The sequence below is a fragment of the Schistocerca serialis genome, chromosome 6, assembly GCF_023864345.2.
Source record: "Schistocerca serialis cubense isolate TAMUIC-IGC-003099 chromosome 6, iqSchSeri2.2, whole genome shotgun sequence".
NCBI classification, from domain to species: domain Eukaryota; kingdom Metazoa; phylum Arthropoda; class Insecta; order Orthoptera; family Acrididae; genus Schistocerca; species Schistocerca serialis.
In genome coordinates, this window is record NC_064643.1 from 442,589,105 (window position 1) to 442,606,557 (window position 17,453).

The 17,453-nt window shown below is 38.4% G+C and overlaps 1 protein-coding gene across 1 annotated transcript in view; it reads right to left on the minus strand.

The window, feature by feature from the left end:
• Window positions 1-17,453, minus strand: part of LOC126483643 (golgin subfamily A member 2-like) — a 109,836-nt gene that overhangs the window by 29,564 nt on the left and 62,819 nt on the right. Inside the window, exons 5-7 of the mRNA XM_050106700.1 lie at window positions 11,906-12,213; window positions 6,917-7,111; window positions 1,815-2,039 (exon numbers count right to left, since the gene is read on the minus strand). Coding sequence (XP_049962657.1) covers window positions 1,815-2,039; window positions 6,917-7,111; window positions 11,906-12,213 — 728 coding nt within the window. The remainder of the gene's footprint in view (window positions 1-1,814; window positions 2,040-6,916; window positions 7,112-11,905; window positions 12,214-17,453) is intronic.

Sequence of the window (17,453 nt, forward strand, 5' to 3'; positions counted from 1 at the left end):
ATTTCTGGTTTAAAAGGTTTAAGCTTCAACAAATTTCACTATTTTCAGCTGTCATTGCTGCTTCATATTACTCCAGTATATAATGTTTCATTCCCCTCCGTGTGATACATACTGGCACGTTTTATTATTAAATTTCATTTTATTAACAGGTTTATTTAGCTAATCCTACAGATGATTTCAGTGAATATGAAGATGTATTTGTTAAATTCTGGCTGTGCAGGAAGTAGCACTTAAATTATGACAATTGCTGCTAAAAAAACTATTCAAAAATCTTTTTTCTTACTCACTGGGATTTAAAAATTTACTTGTTTTGGAGATCAAAAGTGATATACACCTGTAAAGGATTCTCTGTGAAATCATTGTCTGTTGACTGATTAGTTACAATTCTAAGTATCTTCCTGTCTTATACTGATCTTTTCAATGCTATCTGCTACAACAAGTATATTTTGCTTATCTGTTTTACACATTATAATCCTCGACTGCCCCGATAATGTCAGCTTTACTCCATCTCTTAGCCCATGCCCCATAACCCTTTTAATACTTCTGGCATTGATTTTCCACAGATTACTTCTCTTGACTATTCTTCCAAGGACGTTTTCATTTTGTACTGCGTGTGTCACCTTAATTTTTAACATAATTCTGTAGCCTTCACTTCAAATGTTTTCAGTTTCCCTTAAAATGGAAACATCATTTCTATTAAGTGCGGAACTCCAAATGTGAGAGTCTAGCATACAGACACTGACAACAAATAAAGAGCCTGCCCTTTTATTATGGAACTATTTACTAAATGACATTAGTGAGATATTATTTTCAAACCTTGTGCTCAGTCCTTCATGAAAATTAATTGACTCAGTGGCCATAGATGAGCAGTTATTTTCAGACATATTTTCACTCCACCAGAAGGCATAAATGGTGGAGCTCCGACACAATGCCACGGAAAGTGACATGCAGAATGTGTGCATTGGAAGTAACCCCACTAACTAAATGCATTTGGTATGTATCCAATCTTGCAGCATCAATCTCAATTCTTTAGTGGTGGATCACTTAGATGACTTTTTGGTAGAACATAAGAATATATCTTTAGGAAAAATGATGTTCTGTTTGTGAAGAACGTGAATGACTTGCTGTAAGGTATTATTTTTAAAATTTTTGACGAATAACTTTTTTATAATAGAATCATAATTGGTTTAAACCTTCAAAAGCCACCTCCAGATGCTGTGGGCAGCATCTCATGAGCAAGTGTTCATGTTAGTTGATAACACATGAACATCTGTTCATCACATACCACCCATGGCATCCGACGATGGCCTTTGAAGGCCGAAAACTGTTATAACTGTATCATAAAAAAGTGATTGTTTCAGAAATTTAAAAAAATACCATCTTAAAATAAGGACTTGTCTGTAGTAAAGTACTTGTCCATTACCACTGGGGATAATCAACTAATATCACTCTACAAATAGTTCTTTAGTAATATCAGCAGACACTCTCCATTTTTGACAGAGCACATAGGCTATACAAATGATAGAATGTCTTAACAGTGTGTTTAATGTTGTTGAAATCAAAGTACAAGGATGCAAAACAAAATAACAACTCAACAAGAAATGGTGGAAATATATGTCTAAATTGAGCTGTGTTTATTCCTAACCAGCATCAATGTTTGTATAATCTCTGTTACTGGTAACATCAGCTTCTAAAGCTGATTAATCACACTAATATTCTGGTTTAACTAAAAATTCAGTCACAATCAATCTAAGGATCTTATGGATTTAAAATGTTGACAGTGATGCAAATGTGTCAACAGTAATTAATCTTACCTGTGAATCATTTATGTCATGAAGATGTTTCTTTTCTTCTTCTAAATCAGACAGTTTCTCCTGCAGCTTATGGATTTTGTCAGAATCCTCAGATGAAGTTGCCTTTGTTTTTACACTCTGCTGCTGCTGCTGTTGTTGCAGTTGTTTCTCTAATTCTGATACATGATGAATCAGACTCTGCTCCCTTGATAATAATGTCTCATTTTCTGTTGTAGCACTTTCAAGCTGTAAGGGGAAAAAGAACTCAGTGAAGTACATACTAGACCACTATATTCTAAAAGAATTACAACATTCTCAAACTTAAAACATTCTTTATCTAATATATGATAGAAATCAGAGTGTATCACTCTTGTGTCCCTCATATGGCAATAGGCACTCCGAATTTGAAACAATGAGGCACAGTGAATAACAAGGTTCTGTAAAGGTTCTGTCGTGTTTCTAAGAGGACAATTTGGAAAGTAGATTTCTTTTGGTTACCAAGAAAATACTGATCACATGTAAAGACACTTTCACTATTTAAATGTTTAACCTACAATAAAGCTACTTCTCAGCATTTAACGTGACATTAAGGTGTTATGACGGATGAGCTTTTACATATTCTCAATGCAGAATCATGTTCTCAGTGACTTTATCAAAATCTAACAACTTCTTGAAGCACCTTCTGATTTCATGAAACACCATTACATTCTGTTGAAGAGGTGGTAATCACTATGTTCTACATCAGTGGTGTGTGGAGCATGGTCAGACATATCACCTTTTAGGCTTTCCAAGAATTCCTGAAGGCGTATGGATGAGCATTGTTGCAACAAAACCACAGCAGAAACCAACATGCCACACAATTGTTTTGGAATGCTTTTCTTAACTAATTTTCATGCTTCACTATATGCTAATGAACAGCTTCACTCCACCAACTGAACCAGCATCATGTTTCTCTAATCCTAAAAGATAATTAGCGTAACTTTTCTCAAAGAAAATGTCTTGTGCAATTCAGGGGTTTATCAGGTGAACTGGTCTGTGTCCAAAGGAAACCATTCAATTTCCCCATTGTACCATTATGCATATTTATGTGGGTTAACTGATTGCCCAGTATTGGTACGAGATAAGATGAATTTGTTGTACAACTGAACGCTAGTGGACCCAAGGGTTCAAGGTATGCCATGGCAGGTCCAGCTCGGAGACCACGCCGGACGTGTCCTGGTGCAGAGACAAGCAGCATCACTGGAAACAGGTAAATCCCAACACTGGGAATTTGCACAACTGTCACTCACTTGGCCTTTGTACAGGAGATATGGTCCAAGGAATGGCGAAGTGTCAGACAATCCTCAATCTTAAAGATGGATAAGATACAGCTCTCTGAGATTCGACAATCGCTCACATTAAATAATGATGTAAAACTGAATATATTTGCAATCTAAAAAGAAATCATGTGCAGCCAATGACACAATATTATTTCAATATTAGAAGTTAATATTTCACAGCGAGTAAACATTTTCACAATGTACCTCCGAATTAACAACTGTAAAATCTACATGTGATTTCAACGTATGCTATCTCGGATGACAGCACTGCACTACAGCTATTATCCATGAAAGCTATACTGGGTGATCAAAAAGTTAGTATAAATTTGAAAACTGAATAAATCATGGAACAATGTAGATAGACAGGTACAAATTGACACAAATGCTTGGAATAACATGGGGTTTTATTAGAACCAAAAAAATACAAACATTCAAAAAATGTCCAACAGATGGCACTTCATCTGATCAGAATAGCAATAATTAGCATGACAAAGCAAAGATGATGTTCTTTACAGGAAATGCTCAATATGTCCACCATCATTCCTCAACAATAGCTGTAGTCGAGGAATAATGCTGTGAACAGCACTGTAAAGCATGTCCGGAGTTATGGTGAGGCATTGGCGTCAGACATTGTCTTTCAGCATCCCTAGAGATGTCGGTCGATCATGACACACTTGGGAGTGGGGGGGTGGGGGGTGGAGGAGGGGATTAATAAATAAATAAAAAAACATGTGTTTTGGAATGATCTTCGATGTGCTGCAACATGATGAACACTGCCTATTTTCATATTATTAAAGTATACATTCAAGTTCTACCAATTACAGCACGTTAGTGAAATCGAGATTGCGATGCTTTTGTAGCCAGTCATAGCTCATGTGATGTGATCTTGCCACATCCACGTGATGTAGTCAGCCAATAGCAACATCACTGTTAAAAAGTGTGAACATACAAATAGGAAAAGTTAATGGTTTAAATTAATGTACATAGTGTAGTTACAAGAAAAGCTAAGGTTTCAAGTATAGTATTTGTCTTTTTTGCATGTGTTGGACTTTAAGATACATCACGCAAATGTGCAAGTAAAATTTTAAGTAATGACGTAAATGTCTGGTCTTCAAAGGGTTAAGCTTTAAACGAGAGTCAAATGCTCTGTAATTTATGAAATTCAAAGGACATTCTTGTGCGTAACGTAATTCACCTTGTATAAAATTAAATTTACTTTGAAAGTAATGTTTTTCAAACCACCATTTGCAAAATTTTCCTGTGACCTGTTAGAAATTCGTTTCAGCAATTATCATCAGACAACGCCAGAAAACAGGTGTTACTGTCTATGCGCAACTACGATGACATAGGAAGCCTGTATGTTCGTATGTATATAGCATTTACAGATCTTGCATAACATTAAGAGATCTAACATTACATCATAAATGAAACAGGACATCAGATGATACTCTGAGAATATCAGAATTTCGTAAATAGTACTAAAATGCATAATTTGGCTTAAAGTGCACATTCATGTGTCCAGATTCACAAAGATGTAGGCCCCAACCTGATATTAAGCTTCATTTTCTTCAAGTACTGGTACTGTATTAGCTCATGTTTGGTTCTTTTTAATGCGTAATGTTATATGTGTCGGAAGATGAAAACGTGCATTTGAAATTCAACAAATAGTTGAAACTAACTAATGGTGTGGGAGGCAACACTTTGTTTCAAATAAATTTACTGCTTCTGCAAAAAAGACTAATAAAGGCAAATTTCTTTAGTAGATTGACAAAAATAATTTTATTGTTCTGCAAGGCGATTAATGCTTTACTGCTAAAAATGTGGAAATAAAATAAAATCGGAAAACTGAAACTAATAACATATTTTAGTCTTCCATAATTATGTGAATTATTTTAATTCACTTGATAAGCTCACAGCCACAGAATTATATTTTGTTTTCATTTAACATGGGAGCTGTAAATAAAGAGTAAACAGCAAAATCACTAAAAGTGGAGACTATTCCCCCTCCCTACTACAACTCGGACTGCTCTGCGCATGTGTGAATCTGGCAGCTTGGGAGCGGCAGAAAAATTTTCCCAGGTAGAATCTGGCTGCTTGTTGCTACTGCTGATACAAGTAACACTCCTAACAGCTACACTTCAAGTAGCTACAAGCGGTAGAAGGTAGTGCTCTCGACAGCGCTTCCGCATGAGCCCACTAGCAACCATTCAAATGAACGTCATCGGAAGCAGTTTGTTATTATGAAGAACTGCATAATCTTCATCCTAAAGCCTATGACACATTTCGCTGTCGGCAAATGCTTGTGTGTGCACTGTGTTTCGTTGTTTTAAATGGCGCATTTCCTTTGCAGCTTAAGTTTTATTTTGATTTTTTGTCTCATTTATGTTTTATAGCCACAGTATTGTTCTGCAGTGGTAGGACACAGTAAAATTCTTTATCAGAGTATCAGTCCTTACCAGTCAACATTACAAAAATTTTACTGCAAACTAAAACAATGAAAAATTCCCATAATTCTAAAAAATTACCAGGTTTTTCCCGGATGAAAAATTTCCCGGGTTTTTCCCAGATTTCTCGTTTGTCCGAGGTGCATACAACCTGTGACTGATTCTGGGTGGTTAACAACTGCTACAATACTCTAGCTTCTGAAGGGAGTTTATATTTTGAGACGTCTGACTGTGCTCCTGAGTAGGACTTTAAATTTTTCCACTTGCATTGGGAACAGAGAGTAGATCGAGTATGAGTTGCAATTCTTTACACCATAAGTGTTAATTTATGAATCATCATGTTGAACTCTGAACTATTGTGAGCTGGTGAATCTTTCATATATTGTCATCACAAAATACACTTAGTTTTCATGGGTTTTGATGATTATTTAGTTTGGGGATTTTGCAAACATTCTCATATCACTTTCAATGTAACTTTACCGCATTTAATGACAGTATTTAATGTCTGTACTTTAACTGAATTTCATAGGACCATTCCCTGTTTGTTCGAGACATCCTTTCTTGAATAAATATTATTCAACATAATTCTCTGTTGTCTACATCAATTACAAATGTTAGAATAAAATCCTTGTTCTTAAATTATTCACTTCACTTTTTTATTTATTTCTGTGCATTTTATTAACTTGCAATTCTTGTCAATGCACAGACTATCTTACTGCACGATCACAGCTACAGATAATTATTTACAGTGAATTGGCTGCAGGGCATGAAAGGAGATGTGTGCCGCTAAACCCTATGAGTACATTGAGCTATTCATTTTAAACAGAGCTGTGCACAGACCAGCTATTTAAAGTGTGAGTAACTGCACGTAGAGATGAAACTGGTTTGCTGGTATGGGATACTGTTTAGAACAGCAACTCAGCAGCAGAAAACTACTAGGTACCGCCATTCACATAGAAAAATCAATGTCTCATCATCCCTAACAATGTAACTGAGAAAATGATTACCTTTGTCTGCATAATGTGGCAGAAACTAGTGATCTGAAGCTTTCGGTTATATTATAATTTACATTAGCACTTTTATAGCGTAACATTTCAATAAAAAATAAATCATTCTACTGTACAGCACTAAAACAAAATGTACAGCTCTGACTGCTTCCCACTCCTCTCCATGGAATCTGTGGAACATGATTCACATAATGTACACAGTAGTAGTAGTAGTAGTAGTAGTAGTAGTAGTAGTAATAAAGTTAGAATGAGCAATGGTAACAATGCTTTAGACAGTGATGGATGGCATGCTGTCAGCATTTATGGAAAAGAAGAAGAGGACAGGAACCATAATTACAAAGTATTACAGTTACCTTCGTAGCCAAACTCTGAAGCTGGGAGTTGAGTTGTTGAACATACTGCTGGTACTGCTGACTTGCTTGGTCTCTTTCAGCAGTAACAGACCTAACTGCTTGCTGAAGTTGTGCCACCTGATGCTCTAAACTAATTTTCTGCTGATTTAATGTTTCCATTTGGCTGTCCAGCTCCGTGTTACCAGATATACTTAACTGAAATAGTAGCAAAGAAACTTAGAAATAGTAGCAAAGAAACTTATATCATTACACAATCATTTCAATTTGCACTGAAGTAGGTGTACATAGTGAAACCTTTTGGTAGAACATTTTTTAACAGGTTACCTAAAGATACAAATTGTATTATTGTTGGAAAAAGATTGAGCACCGTCATAATGAGGTAGAGGTGAACATGTGTTTTGTACCTTGTTCCAATTGTTTCATTGTAGATATCTTGTCACTAAGTTGAGTCACACTTTTATCATTAATTTCAATAAAGAATAATAATTGTTACTATGAGTTATAAATGAACTTGTTGCATTCCTTTCACAAAACAAAACAAGAACAATAAAAAGTTAATTTTATATCAGTACTAAAAATCATCACCATCCTGCACACTTAATGGTTTTTATGTAGTTACAGCATTTGAAACTCAGTGCTCAGTCGACAATAATGCAGATGAATATTATAAAACTGAGGCTGAAGCTATCTAATACTCATGGCTAGCCTAAATAAGGACAAAACTTACAAAATCACTCTCTAGAAGTGATTGGAAGCTCTGAAGCAAAAAAGAAGTTCATGAGACATCAACAAGTACAGTAAAATCAGGTTACAGCCTAAACCTGGAGTGTGCAAATAGAGGTAATATTTTCAAGTTTGTGGTGCTACTAAAAACTCTGTGTTTAAGTAAGTCCGTTTCTAACTTTTATTTCAATCTCATATTGCAAAATTTTTCCTTCAGAACTCACAATTTCTTTCCCTGCTGCTTTATTTCATTTGAAATTTTTTTATTTGGTAACATGTGCATGGATGTGCTATAGGTTGCCCCGCTTCTTTAGTTACCAGGCAGACCAGATGTAGTTCATATGCTTCAGTAGCGGATGGTTGATCGGCATGAGAAGAAACATCAAAGCTGTCACAAACTAGGCATGATAGGCAGTATATTATACATATTATGATGTAGGTGAGGAATATTATAGTAAAGGAAAATACATGTACGCTAATTATGAAAAACAGAGGGCAATGTTAAGGAGGTCAACAGTGCGAGGAAATCAGATAAAACTGAGTAATGTTGAGACACGCAGGTTAGGAAGGGTGCAGTGAAAAATCTTAATAGGAAATGGGGAATTGAGAGAGAGAGAGAGAGAGAGAGAGAGAGAGAGAGAGAGAGAGAGAGTATGAGGGAGGGAGGGAGGGGGGAATGAAAATAGATTAGGAAATGTATTACCAAGAATGTAAAATGTTAAAAGATGTTAGGGACGAGATACAAGAGTTCTTTGTTAGCAGAGGTACCAAACAAGAACAGATAATGACAAATTTGCCCCGCTGAACAAAAGAAAACAAGTGTATTTTAATAATACAGAAAATGCAGTTGATAAAAAGATTGAAAGATCAGAAAAAAAGGAAGGTATTGTGCATCAGTTGATTGAACATGATGCGAAACTGACAAAAAATATTGAACACTGAAGTAAAGAAACAAAATGTTCTGATTGCCAATATAACAAATCTGAAGTCATAGTTGAAAAAGTAAACGAAAAATAAGCCCTATAATGAATATCTATTACAAATGATTAAAAAGGTACCAAATTTTAATATGTAACTGTGCTGATATATATGAAGAGATATTGCCTGATAATAGGGGTGATGCTCCAGAATGTATTTTCCTAATTATGGCACTTGTAGAAACAGTCCTTTATCAACGGAGACTCATTATCTGCAGTGAGGGTGCTGCAGGGAGCAACAAAAGGATATGTTCTGCCCTCTTATTGTAAACAATTATGCACCATTAGTATTAAACAATTTGTGTAGGCCATCAATGTACTGTGGGAAAAAAAAAAAAAAAAAAAAAAAAAAAAAAAAAAAAAAAAAAAAAAAAAATTGTTTCGCTTTGGGCATATATACGTGTTTATGGCAAAAACTGAGCTATCTATAGGAAAGAAAATATATAATATGTACACATCCACACAAGCAAGCACACTTCACGTGCACATCACCATTACCTCCAGTAACTACATGTGCAACAGTCTTTTCTTTACGCCTGTCTACAATTCAACATGTCATATTTGCAGTGAGTAGCACTCTATCCTCTTCACAAGGCTGTTTACCTAGACAGTTATGGTGATGTGTAGTACAACTGGGGAAGACACTTATGAAGTCAATGTGTTGAAATTTTTAAGGTATGCTAGGCTTACACAGTGTCTACTAAATCAGAAAGTTAAAGGAACAACAGTGTTTACTAATTCAGAAAGTTAAACGAACAATATTCTCAGATTTGCTTAGGCGATTGAATTTTGTGATAAATGTTATAAAATTTCAAGCAAGTTACTGATTTCTGTAGCAATTAAACAGTCTGTACAATATTGCTTTGAAAGAAGTAAAAGCAACTTCAAATTCATGAATGTTAACAACGAGGAAAGAAATAATAAAGGAGGAGCTGTTGAACAGGGTGGGAATATTGATAAAGAATACACAAATTTTGAACTATTGTTGTAATCAGAAAAAATGCCAGTTTAAAATACTAAAGGATAATAAATTGGGTTTTCTGTTGCTAAGAGTGGGACTTCAGTCAATTTACTGAATACATGTATGTGCGGTGTACAGAAGATAAATATGTATTTATTGAGGGTATTCTAAGTGAAAGAAAGCTACTACATGTGTCAAGAAGTAAATTAATCATTTATTGTGAGTAGAGTAAGCAAAGGGACACTTGCAGAATGATAATTCATCTGAAGAATTGTAGTAAATGGAGAAAATGCTACTAAATGAAAATATCAGGGATTATTATAAGCTTCCAAGGTATTACTACCAACTGGATGTCAACTGAAAGCCCTGACTATTTGTAGTAGAAGCACATGTTCCAAACTTCACTTTCCATGCTGTGTTCTAAATATGGAAAGTCAACAGTAGGGAATGACAGCCCACAGTTTAAAATATAAATTGCATCCATTAAGATCTGCTACAAAACTCTAAGAGAGCAGAGTTTTTATATTTTTACTAGTGACAATTTGATTTATCTCATAACAGGAAAAGTAAATATTTTACTATTTTAAGACCAAGTTTGTGTTCACTTATGTTACGTGTCATTGTGGCATAGGTGAAAGAGTCATTTACATAGAACATCCAATTAAATACAAGGTATAAAAGTCATATTCATATTGTCTTCAGTGACCAGATGTCCCCTTCTGATTGGGACAATACCATTTTTCAACCTGTGGTCCTGGTGTCCCCTGACAAGAGTTTGTCCTGATGTCTCTTTCTCCCATTTTATTAGAAAAGTAGCATTTATCGTTTATTCTCTGTACTATGTTATGTAATACTTAAATCTTTATGTTCATAAATTCTAAGAACAAAAGTTATGTTATTGATGGTCAAAATTTTTTATGAAACAAAATCATCTAAATGGCAGCTCTGCTGACATTGTTTTGGTGCGCACGCTTAACTCTGACAATTTGATTCCTTTCTCACAGAAACTTGGTGACAGTCAGAGTGTGACATGCATTACTTTGGCAGTTTGATGAGAGTGAAAATGAAAGCATACGTTCATTGTTGTGTTGCAAGATAAGTAAGTATCTTAGCCTATGGCGCAGAACTTGCAACTTATAGAGAATTTTAAATTAGCTCATGATAATTATGCATAAATCAACAGATAGTAAGTCTTTTTCCCTCTTACTTTATCTTCTATCGTAAGTAAATGTTCATTAAGAAAATGTGATTCGATTCTGATGTTCATTGCACCATTTGTAACATCAAGTTTTGTGTGTGTCAAGGAGGGAAGAGTGACACTGAGCAACATCTAAATTCAAGTAAACAGAAAAAGGCAGAAATTGCTGCTGTGTCATCCAGAAGTGTAACTTCATTGTTCCAGCCAAATTCAGCAACAGACCATGAGTTTACTGAGCTGCAGTTGAAGGAGCCTGGCCTTACCACATGGCTGAAGAAAACTGTAGTTTTCACTCAAATGACTGCGCTCTGAAACTAGTAAGAAATCGGTTCAAACAGAAGTTCTCTTACAGTTGCACTAAGACTAAAGCCTATTTTAATACATTTAGCAAAGAGTTGGCTTAACAACCATAACTCTATGACGAACAAATCATAAAATACATCTTGCCTCCAGCAAGACCAAGAATAGCTTTTTAAGACTTCAGAATTCAATTGTTCTTGTTATTTGTAACAATGGTCACTGATATGATTAGCACAGAATAACCTGGAAGTTCCACAGTTCGTCCGTATACTTTCACTAGAACTTACACGGATTGACCGACAAGTACGTGTTGGTGCCGTTTGGCCGCAGCGTCTACCTTCTGCTCGCGACTGATTTCACACCTGCACAAACAAACAGGTGCTGCGCAGTAGGTAGGATTCTAGCATCCCACTTTCATATCTAAAATATCGCGTGTTCGAGACGGTGGAAGGCCGAGTGGTTCTAGAATTTACACCGAAATTCTCAAAACACTACAATATGGGCTGTGTTAAGACAGGCTATTATGACATTTGTATTATGACAAACGTGCTTTTCCCAATTGTTTAACAGCTGTAGACAATCACTTACGAAAGGCTGTCCTCTCATTTAAGTTTTGATCTCCCTCCATAGTCAGCATTTGGATAGCAAAGGGAAAGAGATACTGGTATACAGTTCCTGATCATGACTATGCATCAATATTTTAACATTTTAATCATATAAGTGTTGTCTACATAGTGAGGCTATGTGATGTTATTGGGAGTGATACATCTGTTAGTGCTCTCTCTCTCTCTCTCTCTCTCTCTCTCTCTCTCTCTCTCTCTCTCTCTTACCTGCTGAATTCTTAGCTGGGTTAGGGAAAGTTGAGACTGCCTCTCTTGTAGCTGCTGCTGAAGTGATGATACTTCTGATGTCTTTGTATTCAATTTCTGTTGAATTTCTGATTTCTCTTCTTCAGTCTCTTCCAAGTGCTTTGTCACTAATTTATTCTCTACTTTTAATTTTTCCACTTCTGCTGACAGTTCCTTAACCATAGCCTGCAACTGCTGATTGCTTGTATTTGATGCTGACAATTCCTTTTCCAGTTCTGCAACTTTGTGCCTTGATGCTTTCAAACGCCCTTGCAGTTCTTCCACTTCACCTGAGAGAAAGTGTGTAAAAATTTTATACAGTAAGTTATTTACCAAACAACTCTTTAATGTTATTAATGAAACAATTGGAAATATGGAATTATCTAAAGGGAATATCTTGCATAAGAAGTTCCTTTTACGAATATGGTAGACATTCTGACATACTGGATCAAAAGGTCCACAAATTGGTCTACCATCAATCATTAAAAAAAAATTAAAATAAACTGATGCAGGGGAGATCCCATCAACTTTGTTTAACTGTTGGTAGAGTATTCTGCCACATTGGAAACAGGTGGTAGTGAGCACGTGACAGAACAGTTTCACGGAATCTTGGTCAAAATGTAGTAATGTCAAGGAGCCTTCTATCGACACCTGTGTGAAAAGCGAAGTGACATCAAAACTGAACAGGAGATTGCCCTTGACCAGATACATTTTTTCGAGCACATTCATGAACTCTGTTGTGTTTTTGACATGATGTGAACAGTGACCCACGATAGTTGCTGCGCCAAGTGTTCAGCTATCCCATATATTGGTGAATTTACTTTGTCCACAAGTGGACATAGTGGAACTCCCTTCTTGCGTGTCTTTGGGAGGCCATACAGCCCTCGTGGTATCGGTGCTTTCAGGTACAGCCTTCTGACCACATTATTGTCCATTCCCAAGTTGTAGGACTGAAATGGTCTTCCTTGTCACTGTTGGAGTACGATCCTTTTCTACTTGCTTTTAGGATAGGTTTTGTACTAACATCTTGATCTACTTCCAGTAGTCAGCTGTTCGTAGTAGTACTATCATATCGCTTTTATCATCTGTTAGGAAGACAGTGTCTTCGTCTTCAAAGAGGTCACACATCCTCCTGCATTCTGTCGCAGAGATTTTAGTTTTCGGCATTTTTACTTTGTCAATGACCCTGCAGGTCTATCTCCTTACCTCTTTGGCAGTACCAGAGTGAATTCCCTGAAAGGCTCCCTTGACACTTTTGACGATTCCCCATTTGTTCGGTTGGTTTAATGATTAAAGGGACTACACTATGACTGTAACAGACAATTCAACAAAACTACACACCGTAGGAGGGCCTAGGGTGCGAAACCTAAGGGAAGGAAACCCTAAGGTCTACGAAAGAACAAAAAAGCCTAGAGAAGGGAATAAGAAAGTAGAAAAGGGGGAAGGGAAAAAAGGAGTGAGATGCCTCATGCACGGAGCAGCCAGAGGACCCCAAAGGCAGAAAGTGCAATTGAGGACATACCCCTCCCAAAATACCCCGAAAAGACTAGAGATATGGAAAGGTTTAGAGAAGCACAAGAAAACAGAGGAAGGAACACCCAGTCAAACAGAACAAGCAAGAAGGGGGAAGAAGAGCATAAGATTGAGTAGGCCAAAGGCTAGGGCGGGCCACAAGGTCCACAAAGCCCCTGTCTGCTCAGGGCAGAGGAGGCAACAGGGTGTCCTGCCAAACCATCAATGCGCTGATAAGGCTGAAGCATCCCCTGTTGGAGACCACAGTTAAAACCCCCTTCATGAATAAACCATAAAACCAGGTCACCCACTGATGCATTGACTGCTGACACCGGTGGTGCCGCCCATCGCAGAGTGGCTAGGTTAGGACAATCCTGCAAAATGTGGACCTCATCAAATTGGCATCACAACACGCAACAGTGGGGTGGACCTCACAATGGAAGAGATGACAATGAGTCAGCCAAATACAACGATGCAAAGCCTGCAATGGACGATGGAGTCCTTGAGAGAAGCTCAAATCAAGGATCTCCACAAAGTCCTTTATCAGCCTAGTTTGTTCAGCAAAGACGGAGGAGTATACCATTCCATATTCCAAATCCTTAGGATGTGACGGCATAATACCGATTGAAGTTCCAATTCTGGAATAGTGATCTCAAGAGGTGACATACCTATAGCCAAATTTGGCCGGCCTGTCAGCAAGTTCATTCTCCAGGACCCCTACACGACCCAGGGTACAGACAAAGACCACTGATTGTTGACACTGTTCAAGAGCATAAAAAGAATCCTGGATGGTCAGGACCAAGGGGTGGCAAGGGTAACACTAATCGAGAGCTCATAAACTACTCAAAGAGTCGCTACAGTTGAGGAAGGACTCACTGGTGCAAGCACAGATATGCTCAAGATCACAAGAAATGGTTATCAACTCCACAGTGAAAACACTGCAGCCTTTTGGCAAGAAGCAGAGTTCATTACTTCCCACATTAATGTAAGGAAAACCATCATGACTGGAAGCCATTGAGCCATCAGTATAGACTACTTCTGAACTCAAAACTGTGTCAAGAACGGAGAAGAATTGGCGGCAGAGGCCCTCAGGATGAGCCAAGTCTTTCACATCTTTTAAGAGGTCAATACAGAGCTGTGGATGCAGGATGCATTATGAAGGAGTATGTGGGCTGCCCCCAGAGAACAGATGGTAGAGGGGAAAGCTGGAGTTCTGGAAAAAGGGATTAGATGTGGGTGACAATGTTAACCCCAAAACATGGGCCACTGTTGTGGGAGGTGGATCTCTGTATCTGGAAAGAAGAGATGGTAGTTCAGACGCTCTGGGGAGCATCAAATGCTTAACGCATAAGCAATCAACCGTTGTTGGTGCAGAAACCGCAATGGTAAAACCCTTACCTCCACTAGGAGGCTGATCATGGAGCTAGTCCGAAAGGCACCCGTTACCAGCCATACCCCACAATGGCGTATGGAGTCTGGAGTCTATATCTGTAAAGCTGAAGGTGATGCTGATCCATATGCAAGACTCCTGTAATCTAGACAGGGCTGGACCAATGCTGTGTAAAGCAATATCGGAGTAGAGCGGTCTGGACCCCAGTTGGTATTACTGAGACAGCGAAGAGCACTGAAGTGCGACCAACATGTCCGATTTAGCTGATGAAGATGGGGAAGGCATGTCAACTGAGCACCAAAGACCAGTTCCAAGAAATGATGAGAGTCCACTACACTGAGGGACTGGCCATCAAGGTAAAGATCCGGATGGGGCTGGACTGTACGACGACAACAAAAATGAACAACACAGGTCTTTGTGGCCAAAAAATGGAAGTCATGAGTGAGAGCACAAGATTGTGCTCACTGGAGAGAGAGAGAGGGAGAGAGAGACCTGCAGGGTCATTGACAAAGCAAAACTGTCAAAAACAAACATCTCTGTGGCAGAACACAAGGCAATACATGACAATAAAGGCAATGTTACAGTACCACTACAATCAACTGATTACTGGGAGAAGACCAAGATGCTAGTACAAAACCCAGTCTGTAATCAAGTACAAAATGATCCTACACCAACGGTCACAAGGAAGAACATTTAACTCCTAAACAACTCGGGAATGGAAAAGGATATGGTCAGAAGGCTGTAACCAAGAGCAGCGATATCACCACAGCTGTATGGCCTCCCAAAGATACACAAGAAGGAAGTTCCACTGTGTCCCATAGTGGACGCAATAAACTTAGCAATATATGGGATAACTAAACACTTGGTGCAGCTACTAAAGCCTCTCGTGGGTCACTGTTCACACAATATCAAAAACTCGAGAGAGTTTGTGAAGATCCTTCAGGAAACGTATCTGAACAAGGCTGATCTCCTGGTAAGTTTCGATATCACACCGCTTTTCACACAGACACCACTAAAAGACTCCTTGACGTTATTTGGGAGTCACTTTGACCAAGACACTGTGGAACTGTCCTGCCACACACTCAGTACCACCTACTTCCTATGCAGTGGAATGTTCTACCAACAGTTAAATGGAGTCACCATGGGAGCCCCTAGCACCTGGCATTGCAAATCTATATACATGGAGCACTTTGTGGGAACGGCTCATGAAACGCATGCCACGACACATTTGTGGTGTGGCTGCAAGGTGAAGAAAACCTGCAAGAATTTTCTGACCACCTTAACAGCATACATGACAATATGAAGTTACTAAAGAGGTAGAAGAAAACAGATACTTACCTTTCCTTGATATCCAATAAAGCAGAAAACTAATGGCATGCTGAGACATTCTGTCTAAAGAAAACAATGCACAGGGACCTGTATTTAAATGCAACTAGCTGCCACCATCAGGCACAATGGGAATCCATGCTCACCACCTGGGTGCGTAGAACATAGCCACATGCGAAATGGACGGTCTACCCACCGAGTTGCATCATCTTCACAAAACCTTTTGCAGGAACGGCTACCCAGAAACACAGATAAGAGGCACTCTCTGGCAGAACAAGAAGAGGAAAGAAGATGACCCGGTAGACGACACAAAGCACCTGGCGTACCTCCCATACACTGGACCATCCACGACCAAGATTTCAAGCATTCTGGAGAAAAATAACATCAAAACCATTTTCCGTTCATTGACTAAAATGCTTGCCTCAGTTAAAGACAAATTAGGACTACAGACATCTTGAGTGATATCTGCGAATGTAGCTAGCAGTACATTGGCCATCACAGAGGTGTACCTCGTAGCACCACTCACAACATGTGAAAAGCATTCGACTTGGCCAAATGGACAAATCTAAAGTTGCAGAGCACAGCCTGAATGAAGGTCAAATGTTTAACTTTGAACAGACAAAGGAGCTGTGGCGGGCAAACTGGATCTGGGACTATCATCAGAGAGGCAATGGAGATAAAAGTTCATGATAATCTTGTCAACTGGGATGGTGGTTTCCAGCTATCTCTGCATGGGATGTGGCGGTTGAAAGAATACACCAAGAGCACTATCTTGTAAAGGGCATGAAGGCAGCACATGGAATAGACAGGCAGTGCAAGGACATGTCGCATGGACCCCCCCCCCCTCCCCCCCAGTGTGCCACGAATTCATCCCCCCCCCCCCCCCCCCAAAGTATGGCTCTCTCTCCATCACTGTCTGTGACACATTTCTGGAGGCACCCTAATGGTTCAGCCACTGGAGACGAGGTAGAGGAGCCTGTGGTCCAGCAACTATAAAGACATGCAATGGACATGAACCTGAGGGTAACAAGTAGGAAAATTGCTGAAACACTGACACAGAATGACGTCTTGACTCCAGTAAACTTTGTCAGAGATTTGCCGAGAAAGCCTGCATTCCAATACGGCATTGATTTTATTGTAATCAGAACTGATAACAAAAAATAGCTTCATTATTTTAATCTCTAAGCAAGACATTCAAGCAGTGTGTTATGTTATTTTCAACATCTCTATGTTCTCCTTCATTAACTCTAAACGGTGCCATCCCAGTATGTATTTTGCCTCAAAGAATTTTTCTGCGCCCTC